This window comes from Echinops telfairi, unplaced genomic scaffold, assembly GCF_000313985.2.
Source record: "Echinops telfairi isolate 266 unplaced genomic scaffold, ASM31398v2 ScPeMD7_31;HRSCAF=116, whole genome shotgun sequence".
Taxonomy (NCBI): domain Eukaryota; kingdom Metazoa; phylum Chordata; class Mammalia; order Afrosoricida; family Tenrecidae; genus Echinops; species Echinops telfairi.
The window spans coordinates 22,700,991-22,714,769 of record NW_022103928.1 but is presented as its reverse complement, the minus strand read 5'-3'; the positions used below and the strand labels follow the sequence as shown (position 1 = coordinate 22,714,769).

At 41.2% G+C, this 13,779-nt stretch overlaps 1 protein-coding gene across 7 annotated transcripts in view; it reads right to left on the bottom strand.

The window, feature by feature from the left end:
• Positions 1–8,170, bottom strand: part of CFAP20DC (CFAP20 domain containing) — a 277,597-nt gene extending 269,427 nt beyond the window's left edge. For all 7 annotated transcript variants that reach the window (XR_006680044.1, XM_045289987.1, XM_045289989.1 and 4 more), the window contains exons 1-3: positions 8,122–8,170; positions 4,487–4,576; positions 2,090–2,183 (exon numbers count right to left, since the gene is read on the bottom strand). Coding sequence is in view for 6 of the 7 variants with exons in the window: in XM_045289987.1 (XP_045145922.1) it covers positions 2,090–2,183; positions 4,487–4,576; positions 8,122–8,142 (205 nt within the window). In the remaining variant the exon portion in view is untranslated. The remainder of the gene's footprint in view (positions 1–2,089; positions 2,184–4,486; positions 4,577–8,121) is intronic.
• Between the last annotated feature and the right edge of the window lie 5,609 nt (positions 8,171–13,779).

Genomic DNA, 13,779 nt, shown 5'->3' with positions numbered 1-13,779 from the left:
ATACAGGTAGCTTTTATAAGCCACTGATGATAAAGCAAAGAGACAAAAGAAGTCACATTGGTTTCTGGCTTAGAAAATAATCAAAAGTCTCTCTCTCTCAAAGTCAATATACTTAAAAAGATGGACTATGCCTCTCATACAAAGAATAAATGCAGTTTCAGACATATTCTTTGGTTTATCTAGTTCATATCATTTACAAACATACATTTATGCAAAGTTAAAAAACAAAAACACCGAAACCAGAAATTATGAGGAAACAAAGGCGCCTTGATAGCACTACTAAGTAAGCATTCCACTTTTAAACACGAGGCCAGTGGTTCAAACCACCCATCACTCTGAGGGGAAAAAGATGAGGCTGTCTGCTCCTCAAAAGACTTACAGTTTCAGAAATGCTACATAGGGTCACTGTTAGTCCAAACTGACTTGATGGTAGTGGGCTTGGCTATGAGGAAGCTCTGCTTTTACAATGGCAGTAAACTAATGAAAATTCTTTTAGCAATGATTGTGACCCTCCTTGTGGTTTTTAATTTAAAAAGAAACCCTGGAGGGACACTTTAAAATAAGTCATTTTCTATCTATAACTCTGATGGTTAGTTTATGTCTTAGAAATCTAAAGTATGTATATAGTAGCTTGAAAATATATATACAGGCATCAAGTCTGTGAATGCACAGAAAATTGAATTATACAAAACAACAACGATCAATTCATAGTACTGGGATATAGTAGGTATTCAATGAGTGTCCCTAATGAATGAAAAATAAACAAATAAATGATGAATCTAAGAGACCTGACTACTTTTGTTTGCTAAGATTACTTTTTAGTGAAATCTACATTTCACACACAGGAATTGTGTGAGAGTGATGGAACTTAAAAGTTCGGGTCACCTCTCAGGTTCCTTTGGCTTTAAAATGCTGATCCTAGTTCCAAAGTATATCATTGAAATATGTTCTTTGAATTTTTTGCTAACTCACATATTTATCTATTAGCTATAAATATTAGCTTGGAATAGTCCTAAATTACATGAGTTAATTTGTCGCTAATCCCTCATGTGTTATTTTTCGTAACACTTTCTTACAAATTCATATATCCTATCATTTAGGATATCCTGAGTGTATTTCAAAGCTTACCCTAACATCTCATTCCTGAGTGAAGCATCAATCTCAGTTTATTTGTAAAAGAGCCATTGTGAAGATTAAAGGAACTAATAAATGTAATATACCTGCAAAGTCCTTGCTATATAGCAAAAATGTTAAACTTGAACTTCCAACCTTTTAGTTAGCAGCCTAGTGTGTACTACATTTCTACCATCCAGGGCCTCCAGCACACCTGAAGTTCTTACTACTATTCCAATTCAAACTCAAACTCACGGCCTGGAGTTGGTGCCAACTTACAGCGAACCTACAGAGCAGAGTAGAACAGCCATTGTCGGTTTCAGAGGCTGTAAATATTTACAGAAACACAATCTTATTTTCTGAAGCGGAGCACCTGGTGGGTTTGAACCACCATCCTTGTGTTTAGCAGCGCAATATGCACCTCACTGTATCAGCAGAGTTTTCATTATTAATGATCTTCAAAATATGCTTCAAAATACTTCTAGATTTCTAATACACACCGAGGCAGAATACATTTTAAAAACCTACCAAATGTAGAACAAATTCTTTACAAAGGCCAGACTTAGTGGACTAGTAGAGATTAAAGGAATGCCCAGGACTATGGACCTGAGATATGCTGTAGACATGGAACTAAAACCACTCCCGGAGGCCAGTCATCTTTGAGACTGGATCATAATATAAACAAAATTACTAGGGAGTACTGTGCTTTAAAAGAAAAAAAAGCATCTATTTGGGACTAAATGATCAACATTAAGCCTAAACCACAGGATAGGATAAATTATCCTAACATTTATACAGCAAATGTGGCCCAAATTTGCTGTATAAATGATTAGCAAAAACACAATATAATATATATTTTAAAAGACCTATACACTAACAGATGCCAGTAAAAGTTATGCCTAGACGTGCCTGTTTATGATACGTAACAGTACTTGAAGGATCAAATGTTAAGTTTCAGTATTAAACTCTTACTTACGGATTTGCTTATTCTCCTTTGGTAATTGAATTTTGTTCGTTTGGCTGCTGCCTTCCAGGACAAACACAAAACTTTTAACTTCTTTATCAAACTCCTACAGAATGAAAACAGAGATAACTGAAGCATATTTCATTTTACTTATGTTTGTAGCTACAAACTCACAGGAAAAAGTCCCATGTTAAATTTTTTTAAATGGTATGTATCCTTATTCTAAGACCTGCTGGAAATTGAAATATAGATGCTCATTAAGCCCCTTGGGCACATCCCCTTTGATAAAGAATCCTTTCTCTCAATCATAAATCCTCCAACTTCAGGAAGTCACCAACTTGGAGTTCCCAGAGTTTAATGATTGTTAATCTATGATATTTCTATTTAACAGCTTACGGCTGTACACCATCCTTCACAGTACAGGAAACTATGTAACCTATGCTGTTTCTGTTCTAGAAATTCCTTGGTTGCAGGCAATTACTCATACAGAATTAATGATTCCTTTATTTTCCCAGTGCTCTACGCTGAAATTCTGTTTACCAGATTTACTTAAAACCAACATGAATTAAAGTTTTGAAGCTTCCTAGAAAAGTGAAATAAGAGAAACAAGGGCAAAAAAATCTTCAGCATGAAAAACCTCCTGTTCTTATATTTCCTTCTGTTATTGTAAGTGGTCCTTTTTAAAAAATCTTAGAGCAAACCCCTAGTCTTTGAGCATAAAGATGCCTTTTTCACACTTAAATGTTTCATAGCCTCCCACTCCTCATAGGTGCATTTTTTTGGACATGTCAAGAAATGCATTGTAACTTAAAGCTGCTTTGGATTAACAGAGTCTTTAAATAAGTGTATAGTATATTTATCACAATAGCATCTCAGTATGTTTAAAATGAGCGTACCTGCCCCATGTATATTATTAATGCCATCGACACAAGCTGTATTTTGACTTAAAATCTTCCAATAGTTTACCACCATCTTCAGCATGGTCCATCAACCCCTACTAGGCACCCTCCCTTCCCCTCAGTATGCTGTCCTCAAAAGCCTCCTTCTCCATTGCCTGAAACATTCTTTCTACTGGCCTCACCCTCTATCGGTTAGCCTAGTTATCTCTTAGATGGCAAGTATCGTTTCCTCAGGGAAGGCTTTCCAGAGCTCTATGCTGTAAGCTCTCACAGCACTATTTATCTCTCATCCAAGCTTCGTCACCTTGGGCAAGTTGTTCGCCTATTTGGGGCCTGTTGTCTGGTCCAAGAGCTGGGTATATAAGTACCTATATGGCATGGTTTTTGTGAAGACTAAATTACTTATGTAAAGTACTTAATACTATGCTGTTCAAATGGTAAATATTCAGTTAAAACAATTTTTAAAAGATAATTTATAGAACCAGGGCTCCATGAAGGAACTCTTCTCTTGATAGTACAGGTGAAAAGAAAAAAAAGGATGGGAGGGAATCAGGTTTTGAGCTCTGGTACTAGTTACCTAAGCTAGTTTCTACCTGAGAGCATGTTTTCCTTCAGAAGTGGGGTGAGGTCTGCTGGTGAGGGAGGGAGTAGCAGGGAGGGCACGGGTTGAGAATGAAGATAAAGAGTTACAGCTGAAAACTGGAAGAGAGTGGAGAGGAAATTCTTTTGGAAAGTAAGGGAACAGAACAGGATTATGGGCTATCTCTGGGCTATTCCATGTGAATGTATCTCACAGCATGACCCATCCGAGAGGTTGGACACATTTTCTCCAAAGGTACTGAGCGGCCCAGATGCAGACCTAGAAAAGAAGGATCATTGGGCATTCAGAACAGAGTGTGACTTGCTAAGCAGGAATGATGAATGGACAGAGAACAAAGTAATTCAGAGTCTTGTCTGGGAAGTGAAGGAAGAGACAGACTAGAGCCTCTGGAAGTGAGAGCAAAGACAAGACCGTGAATGATCAACAACCTCAGAGTCCTAATGAGTGAGACCTTTATTTAGAAGAAGTAACTGAGCAAGTAACCTAAAGAATTAAAGATTAGGGTCTTAGAGGGATATTTCAATATCTGAGCAATTTCGGAGGCCCCACAGTTTGAGGTCATAAGGTCCAGGGTGTGACACTAGGAATCAGTAGAGAAATCAAGTGGAAGAAGTCATTAGACATGAAGAAATAAAGAATTCCACAAGTCCAGGGAATGTAGCGATTTCCCCCATGGATAGCATAGTGCCCCCAACCTTCCCAGGTCTGAGAGTACAGAGAAGCTTCGTGCCAAGGTCTTCCGCAACCAAGGAGGGATGTCTGGGAGGGCTGCAGCCCATGGTGTTATGAAAGAGTTTGGAAGAAAAGAACAGGGAAAACGGTTCTAACAACCAATCAAGCCCTTTTTCGCTAGAACCTGCACTCAGGTTTCTTCTCTGAGTTTCTGTGAACCTAATTTCTAACACTTACTTTCCAAATCACAGAAGAACTGCCAAGGATCTTCCATTTTGCTCCAGGATTTTTCCCCTGAGCACTGAAGATTTCAACGAATGCACCTCCCTAGAAAAACAAAAAGAAAATACTTAAGTGAAAGACAAAGCCGAGGAGGAAATATTATCTGCTACATGGTCTATAACCAGAGTTCCAGGTGTGCATCTGGTGGAAACATGATCCCTATTATCACTCCTGCTTTATACCTTGATAATCACTAAGCTACAACTATTCTAATTTGGAACACCTTGGACTAAAGGCTTAAATAATTTTTTTAAGTATGATAAATGAATGATTTGTCATACAGTTTACAAATCTCTCCTAGTGTGGGAGTCATTTGGTTGGCATGCACAGGTCATGCTTACAGCACATTCTATTCAACTCAGAACAAGGGGTTTAAGCTCAGTTCTCAAACCCAAGCCAAACTCACAGCCAGCAAGTCAATTCTGACTCATAGTAACTTATAACGCAGAGTAGAATTGCCCCTGTGGGTTTCCGAGATTGTAACTCTTTACAGGAGTAGAAAACCTCATCTTTCTCCCATGGAGTGGCTGGTGGTTTCAAACTACTGATTTGTGGTTAGCAGCCCAGTGTGTTACCCACTACATCACAGGGCTCATCATAACCCTAGGGATCTATCAATCTAGTTGCTGTCTCCAGAGATTTATCTCTCCTAGATTTCCTTAAATCATACCAAAAAAAGCCCCATCAACAACAAATTAAAACAGATCAACTTCAATCCAAAAGAAAGGAGAAAATATACATACTAGAACAAAGTTTAAATTGGTAAAGATGGAAAACCAATGGTAAGATGTTAAATTTTAAGCTAACTTTTTCTGCAATAATCTATTTTCCTGTACATTCTGTCTGAGGACAAAACTATTTCCATAGCTGGTCAACAGTCCAGGGAAGTTCAGTGGAAACTTTGTCCACCTGGGGCCTCGGCAAATGGACTTGGGGCTTTCACTGTCATCCAGAGCCTTCTGCAAGCCAGGTGCTCAGAATTTAAGATGGAATATAATCCCTTCCTCTGGTCTTGGATTTCATTATTTACAATCTGTGGCTCACAGGGCCCAGGTGGGTTTCTTCTGTGTAGACTGACCTGACACATCACTTAGAGTTTCTTGTTTAAAGACAAGCCTTTTGTTACATAATGATATGTATCTTGCTCCCCACTCCCTTTTTAAATGTCCTGAGCATCTGTGGCCCTGGCATTAAAAACTGTTGCTGAAAAACTAAAGACAAGCCTTTAAAGACCCTAGGCACTGACCATCCTTTCTGACAGCCAGACACCACCTGCTTTCCTCACCACATTTTGCTACAGCACTCTTGTCTTCTTCAATGATCACTTCATGAGTTCAATACAGAATAGGGTCAGATCATAAGAACCAACTATCCTTAAATTAGGGTTTATGATTAAGTGCAAGCTCAGAATCCATTCACATTTCTAAGGTATATAGATATTTCTGGTCTACTTGAGAAATACTACAGGGGGCACTTGGCATTTCTAATAACAGTATCACTAATCTAGCCAATGGCATAGAATTTAAAACTCGTGAGAAAAGAAAAAAAATACATAGGAAAGCTTATTAGACTGAAGTACATGGAATGTTCACATATACAGATTAAAAAGCTAAGTGATTGAACACAGAAAACAAAGAGGGTTAGACAAAAGGCAAGGATTTTTATAACTCTTGTTCACTGAGGCCAAAGTATGCCTCAAAACTAACACATGTCGAAAATGCAAAGGAAATTGAAAATAGCAAAGATATGTTTCTAAGACCATGATATGGGGATAGCAGACATCTGCTTCTTCTCATCATAGGGTAAGAAACTAATCAGGTCTATAGACATGCTCCCTGCTCGTCATTGTAAATCTGCTAACAAGGAGGAACATGCTTATATAAAAACAATGAACACATTATTGAAGGTTCACACATTTTCATTATAATGTGGGGGGAAGTAAAAGACAACCATTATTTTTGAGGGAGAGTGTCATGTTTATTGCAAGAAAGTGGGAATGTGAAATGAAGTCTAAATGTAGTTTCCTTCTGTGTCAGTGGTTCTCAACCTTCCTAATGCCACGACCCTTTAATACAGTTCCTCATGTTGTGGTGACTCCTTAACAATAAAATTATTTTCATTGCTACTTCATAACTGTCATTTTGCTACTGTTATGAATCAGGCGATCCCTGTGAAAGGGTCATTCGACCCACAGGTTGAGAACCGGTGTTCTCTGTCTTGTTTGAATTTTAAGCAGCACATGAGCAAACTTGCCTGATTTCTGGATAAAACTTACAGCTTTTAAATTTCTCAATAATATCCAGATATTATTTTATCTTGTTTTAACAAATAATCACTTGAAGTTAGGCCCTTAATTTCATACTGCTTCGGCAGCATTATGTGCAAACTGTGTGTGAGATAGAAATCCTACAACTTGCCAGATCAGGTCATAATTCACTATGAATTTTAAATTTGAAGCAATTTTCTTTTAAGGAGAAAAATCCTGACACTTGAGGAGATCGCAAACTCCCTCCCCATCCCAGCCCCCTGCTTCTTTTTGCATGCTTTTGTTTTCCAAATCCACACAGTGGGCATGTGTGGTTTTTATAAAGATGTGACACAAATGCTCTACAAGTGACACAAATGCTCTACAATCGTTCTAACCCATCTGATGATATAAAGTGGGGTGGAGAAGAGCAAGTCAGAGAGTGCTTTCAGGACATTCCAAGGAGGCAGGTAGCCTTCGGTGAAAAGGCAGAGCAACAAAGTGGTGCAAGTCAGTAGAGGCCTGTGTGGGGGACAAAGCAGAATGAAAAGGTGGACAGATTGTAAATAGAGAGTCTCACCTCAATAGAGCTGAGGGAAGGGCAGGGGACAGGATGGAGGAAGGACAGGAAGGGAGATGTCCCAAACGGAGGCAAGCAGGTCAGGCACTGGGGCACCCCAGGAGACTCAGGGTGACTCCCCAGCGGAGTTTCTCCAAGTCTGACCCTTGGACCACTGGCATCAGAATCATCAGAACTCATCACCTGTTAAAAGGGTATATGGACTGACCCCCACCTCCAGAGAGTGAGCCCCTAGATTTGGAGTGAGGTCAGGAGACTGACATTTTTGAGAAATGCCCTCAAGTGATCCTAATGAATTCAGTGCAAACTGGGTCACGGGCAGCCCAGTTTGAGGGAAAGCAAAGGGCACAAAGCCAAAGCGCTTATTTTCTGCCTCGATGTAACTCATTCAACGCATCCATTTAGACAACCCATCCATACAGCTGAGAGACCCCATGGGCACCACTGCCCAGGCATTTGTTTAAAATCTTTTTTTCTGGGTTCTCTTCTCAAAATTCAGATTCAGATTTGGATAGGGCTGCTGCCGGTCTGCATTTTAACCAGAATCGCAGGTAAATCCACAAACGTTGGAAGGCGCTGAGCTGGCGAGTGAACAAAAGTGAACTCGTACACCAATTGGTGGTGGTTGTTTCCCCCCAAGAACACTCATCCATTCGTTCCTTCGTACCCCGAAAAGGACCCTATCAGGGGTGGGTGTCTGGTGTTCACTCGCCCTCACCCTGGAGGAGACAGTGACAGGCGGGTGGGAGAGCCATTTCAGGTTACCTGGTACTCATTTTTGAACATTCCCGCAGGGGGCCCGGGGCTGGCGGGGCACAGAGTTCACCGCTCCCCGCGAGGAGCGTGACCCTGCCCGGCCGGGCGGGCGCCCCGGAGCCCGACAGCCAGGGCCGGGCTTCGTGCCGGGCCGCGATCGCTCAGGCTCTTCTCAGCCCTCCGGCCCCTCGTCAGCTGCGCGACCGACCCTGGACTCGCACCATCGCGGCCCCGTCTCCGGGGTCCCCGGGCCCGGGGATCTGGTTGCCCCCGGGAGCCACTGCGTGCGTAACCTACGTGACGGGCGACCGGCGCGCAGCCACACGCAACCGCCCCGACCGCCCGGGAAGGTCCAGCGCGCGCGGCCGCCGCTCGGCCCCGCCCCCTTCTGGTCGGATTCGGCCACGGGGCGTGGCCCACGTTCTGGCCGCGCCCATTGGCTCCCGCCAGGTACCTGCGCATTGCGCGGTGGGTTACGCGCCAGCCGGCACGTGACGTTACGCGATGACGCAGACGTTACCCAGACAACCTCAGGAAGCTTAGAGGAAAGATGGGCCACCCACTTGTAAGCGAAGCTCTCTGGGTAACCCCACAAAAGCTAAACCTCACCTTTGCATGCCACCCCGTGGGAGAGGCTGTAAAGTCTCTTGTTCTCAATTTGTAACCACTGGTGGTTGATAGGCTGCTCAAGGACGGAGTCCTGCAACCTTGGAACACTCACGCTACTTATGGTTTGGAAGTTCCCTAATTTAGGTTGGTTGAGGCTCTTCTAGCCTTTTTCACTGGTTGAGAAAACGGAAAGAAGTGGAAGTGCTTGCTTAACGACCAGTGCACATCTTAAAAAGCCAAGGGTTTGAGCTCAAAAGATTACTACACACATCTGTTGGGTCAGACACTCTAAATCAACTATTGAATTACTTCGTTTACTCCCCAACTCGGACACACTCTCTTGAGGTGGGTGTTATTGCCGCTTTTTTTTTACTAAGAAGTTTGGCTCAAAAACGTTAAATGGCTTGTGTAAAGTCATGTGGCTAGGATATTGGATGGAGTTGGGGCAGAATTCTTGCCTGACGTTGTGCATTTTGTTCCGGTCAATGTTATACAATTATTAATAATGATCAGATATAACTCGTGGAGTCCCTTATAGGCCGAGTTAGATCACAGGTTCACTGCCCAATGGGATAAGGGTTCGTCTGCTAACAGTTGAGAGTATTCAAGCTCAGGAATTTACATAAGAAAGCAATGTTGAGCTTCAATTCTGACTGAGGCTGAAGCCTGATCTCATTTTATTTTGCCATAGAGCAGTGATTCTCAACTTTCCTAATGCCATGACCCTTTAACACAGTTCCACATGCTGCGGTGACCCCCCCAACCATAAAATTATTTTCATTGCTACTTCATAGCTGTAATTTTGCCACTGTTATGAATCGGGCGACCCCTGTGAAAGGGTCGTTGGACCCCCAAAGCAGTCACGACTCACAGGTTGAGAATCACTGCTAGAGTCTCAAATGTTTCTTGCCCTCAAAATATGCCAAGTGCTGTGGCTCATGTGAAACATGCAAACATGAATGGTATTTGAACCTGCTTCCTATGACAGCTAGGACAAAGAACATAAGAAACAATCCAAAACACTGTAATAAGCGTATAGCTCAGACCCTTTTACAGGGATCACCCAATTCATAACAGTCACAAAATTACAGTTATGAAATAACAACAAAAATAATTTTATGGTTGGGGGCTCACCACAACATGAGCAACTGTATTAAAGGGTCGCAGCATTAGGAAGGTTGAGAACCACTGGTGTAGATGATCACACAGTGGTACATTGCAGTACAATCAACAATGCAGACTTCCTGATTTCTAGACATAGTTCAAAGACAGTGTTGGTTTATTTGCTTGTTTGATGGTTGGTTTTGTAAGGGTCTGAGCTGGGGCCTGTGGTAGTAATGGTCAGTACACGTGGCCTATGGCTTATGAGACGTGTTCTTTAATGGGAAAATGTTTTCATTCCTTCTTTTAACAGATATTTCCTAAGAACAAGGATGGGTTACCCCAACGCAAGGTAAGCCAGAGCTTGAAATTTACTAATCTGCAGGGAACAACTAACTCTACCACCTAACTGCTTGTTGCAGATTACTAAATAAGTACAGCTAAGGCCTAGCTCACCTTATTTATTGAGTATTCTGTCCCTATCAGAGATTGTATATCCCAAGAGGCATTGATGCTGTAGAAAGGTGCTGTGGGATTGGGAGAATAGAAACAGTGTCCAGAATCTTTGAAGTGGTGGTGGGGGGAAAGCATGAACTCATTCACTACTGATTAGTAAGTGAACACAGTAAGCTTCTGCTCATCTTTCTTCTTGGGTCATCTGACACTGCCTAAGAACATCGTATGTTCAGAAGTTGTGCTAAGAACCGAGCATACAGTGAAGGGCCTGCACCTTCATGGAGTTTACATATTAATGAGACAAACAACTGGACAAACAAGTAATTACAACTTGTAATAAATGCCATGAAGAGAGTAGTGGAGAATAACCCTGGAAGGATGCATTAATTCTGCGTAACTGATGCAACAAATTACCAGATAGCCGGTGGGAAAAAAATAGTAAAATTTATTCTTTCATAGTTCTGGAGGCCAGAAATCCCTAATCAAGATATCGAATCACCGGAGGTTCTAAGGAATAATTAATTAATCCTTTGCCTTGTCCATGTCTGGTCAGCCTACCTTGACTTTCACTCCAATCTCTGCCTCTGGAGTCAGGCTGCTTCCCCTTTTCCATGTGTCATCTCCTCTGAGTTTCCTGTAAGGATACATGATGGCATTTTGGTCTTACCCGGTGAGTCTAGATTCTAGAGTAATCTAATCTCAGGAGCCTTAATTTAATCCTATCTGCAAAGGCCCTTTTTGTAAATTAGATAACTTTCATAGGTTCTAAGGATTTGAGATGTATATCTTTTGGGGAGGAACACTTTAGTACTGTAATGCAAAACAATTTTTGAAAAATTCTCGAAGAGGCAGAAAGTACAAAGAGCATACAGGAGGAATCTAAAAGAAATCTTAAGACCTAACAACCTGCTTGGGTGTCTGAAAAGTGTTTCTTTACCTCTGTAAACCATAAAAACCAAGATCACTTCCATCGAGTTGATTCTAACTTGGGGCAGCCCTATAGAACGTGGTAGAACTGCCCCTGTAGGTTTCTAGTGCTGGAACTACTTACGGGAGTAGAGGCTGCATCTTTCTCCTGAGAGCTGAAGTAAAATCCCAATTTTGTTCTTTCACTGGCCGTTTAATTATCTCAAACTCTATGATTTGTATGTATTTATTCAGCCATCAGAAGGTGAATTCTATGAATACAAGGTCTTTTCTGTATACACGACTATATCCCTCATTCCTAAAATAGTGCCGGACGCATAAAGCAAACCCAAATGCCCTGCTATTGAGTCAGTTTGAACTCATAGCAAGCCGATCAGACAAGTGGAACCGTGCGGCACAGGGTTTCCAAGGTTATAACTCTTTATGGAAGCAGACTGCCTCACGTTTCTGCTGTGGAGCAGCTGGTGAGTTCCAACTATCTACCTTCTGATTCGCAATCCAAAGCCACCAGAATGCCTGTCTGACACCTGATAGGTAGTGGACAAATGCATATTTGTTCATGAAATGAAAGGCACGTACAACTCCCATTTCCAAAACAAGACTTAGGATCCTCTTTAGCAAACCTAGACCTTTTACATCTTTCTAATACTCAATAATTGGTACCATAATGCTTCTTGCTCTCTCATTCTCTATGCTAAGCAACCTCTAAAGGGCCCTTGGTGGTCCCCACCACTTTGGATAATCTCCTTCTCTTGTGCAAGAACCAGATCTAGTGACTCACTTCCAAGAAATATACTATTGCAAGAGTGCTAAGGTATCATTTGTGAGAATAGCCTACAAAAAGATTGTGACTTCCTCCATGTTCTCCATCCCTCCCCGTCCCACCCCCTGCTTCCACTTCACTCTATACTATGATGTGAGTACCCCTGTGGAGAGGTTCAGGTGCTAAGGAACCAATGCCTCTGACCAATCATCAATGAGAACCTGAAACCTGCCGCATTCACATGGGTGGGTTTGAAAGTGAATTCTTCCTCAGTGGGACTTTTAAGTGACACCAACTCTGGCTAAAAACTTGACAACAGACAATCATATGCTTGACCAAGAGTCAAACATTCAGTTAAATCATGCATGGATTTGTAATTCACAAATTTTAGAGAAAATGAATGTTTATTGTTTTAAGCCACTGAGTTCTGTGGTAGAATTTAGTTTTGTTTTATACAGAAATAGATATATAGTATATGTCCCCTTTCAATTCATCCTCCAGGCCAATTTATTTTATCTAAACTCTTTTAAAATATACCCCCCTTTCAACTGTACCAACACCAATGTAGTCTATCTCTTCATATATAAACAACCTTATTACCTCCAAAGGACTCTCCATTACACTTAACACATTTGTCAAATCTGCAATTCTCTTCTTGGAAACAGTTTTCAAACTCATTTGTTTGAATGGCTCATACACCTCCATCATTTTATTCTTCTCTTCTACATCATCAAATTGCTGCTCTTTTATGTTCCTGTTCATTGAAGGAAACAAAAAGAAGTTGCACAGAGCGAGGTAAGGTGAGTAAGGTGTGTGGGGCAAGAGAGGAATGCTGTGTTTTGCCCAAAACTGGTGCACTGAGATGGCTACATGAGCAGGTGCATTGTCGTGGTGGCAAAACCAGCCCCCCATCTGCCACAAATCAGGCCTGTACACTGTCATGTAATCTTTTCAGAAACTCTAACTAGAAAACTTGATTAACAGTCTGACCTGTTGGAATGAACTCCAAATGCACTATGAGTCAATATTTTTGTCCGTTCAGGAAGTTGACAGATGTCCAGAACAAGGTTTGTCATCAATTAACATTTAACCTTTTTTGAACCGAGAAAACCATTGGTACACTCGAGTTTTTCCCATAGCACTGTCCTTGTAAGCTGTGTTCAACATCACAGCAGTTTTTGTGGCATTTTTCCCAAGCACGAAGCAAAATGTTACTACTGCAGTTTGTTCTCTTAAATCGGCCATCACAAAAATTGAGGTTTGAGCAAAACTGCTTTCATGAAAAAATTCACTGTGACCAGAGAGAACCTTAATGAAAATATATTATGGTACAATGGTTAATGAATAACTTCAATTTGTTTTTGTAAAACATCTACAGACTTATAATGCTTCATCACAGTGTACCAATAAGCCTCCTTAGGTGATTCTCTTTCTCTGTCTCCAACCTGTTTATTCGTTTTCAGGCTGGATACTGTTTATATCAATGTCCTTGTTTCTTAGGGAGAAAGTAATTATTCAAGGTCACCATGATCTCCTAGTCTCAAATTTAGGAGACTGAAAGTTGGGCTTTCATTAGCAAGTATAATGTAGGGTCCATGTAGCCCATGGATAATTCTAAAAGCTGTCCAAGGTGTTTTATATATGGTAGGTGCAATCTCAACACTGATGATGGTGGCTAACAAGCAAATTAAGACCATACAGTATGTAAAGTATAAATCCAAAATCAGTGATAGGAAGAGATTCAACTTTATAATATCAAATACTTTTGTTTGATTTCTTATTGTTAGGTGTCATCCAGTCAGTTCCAACTC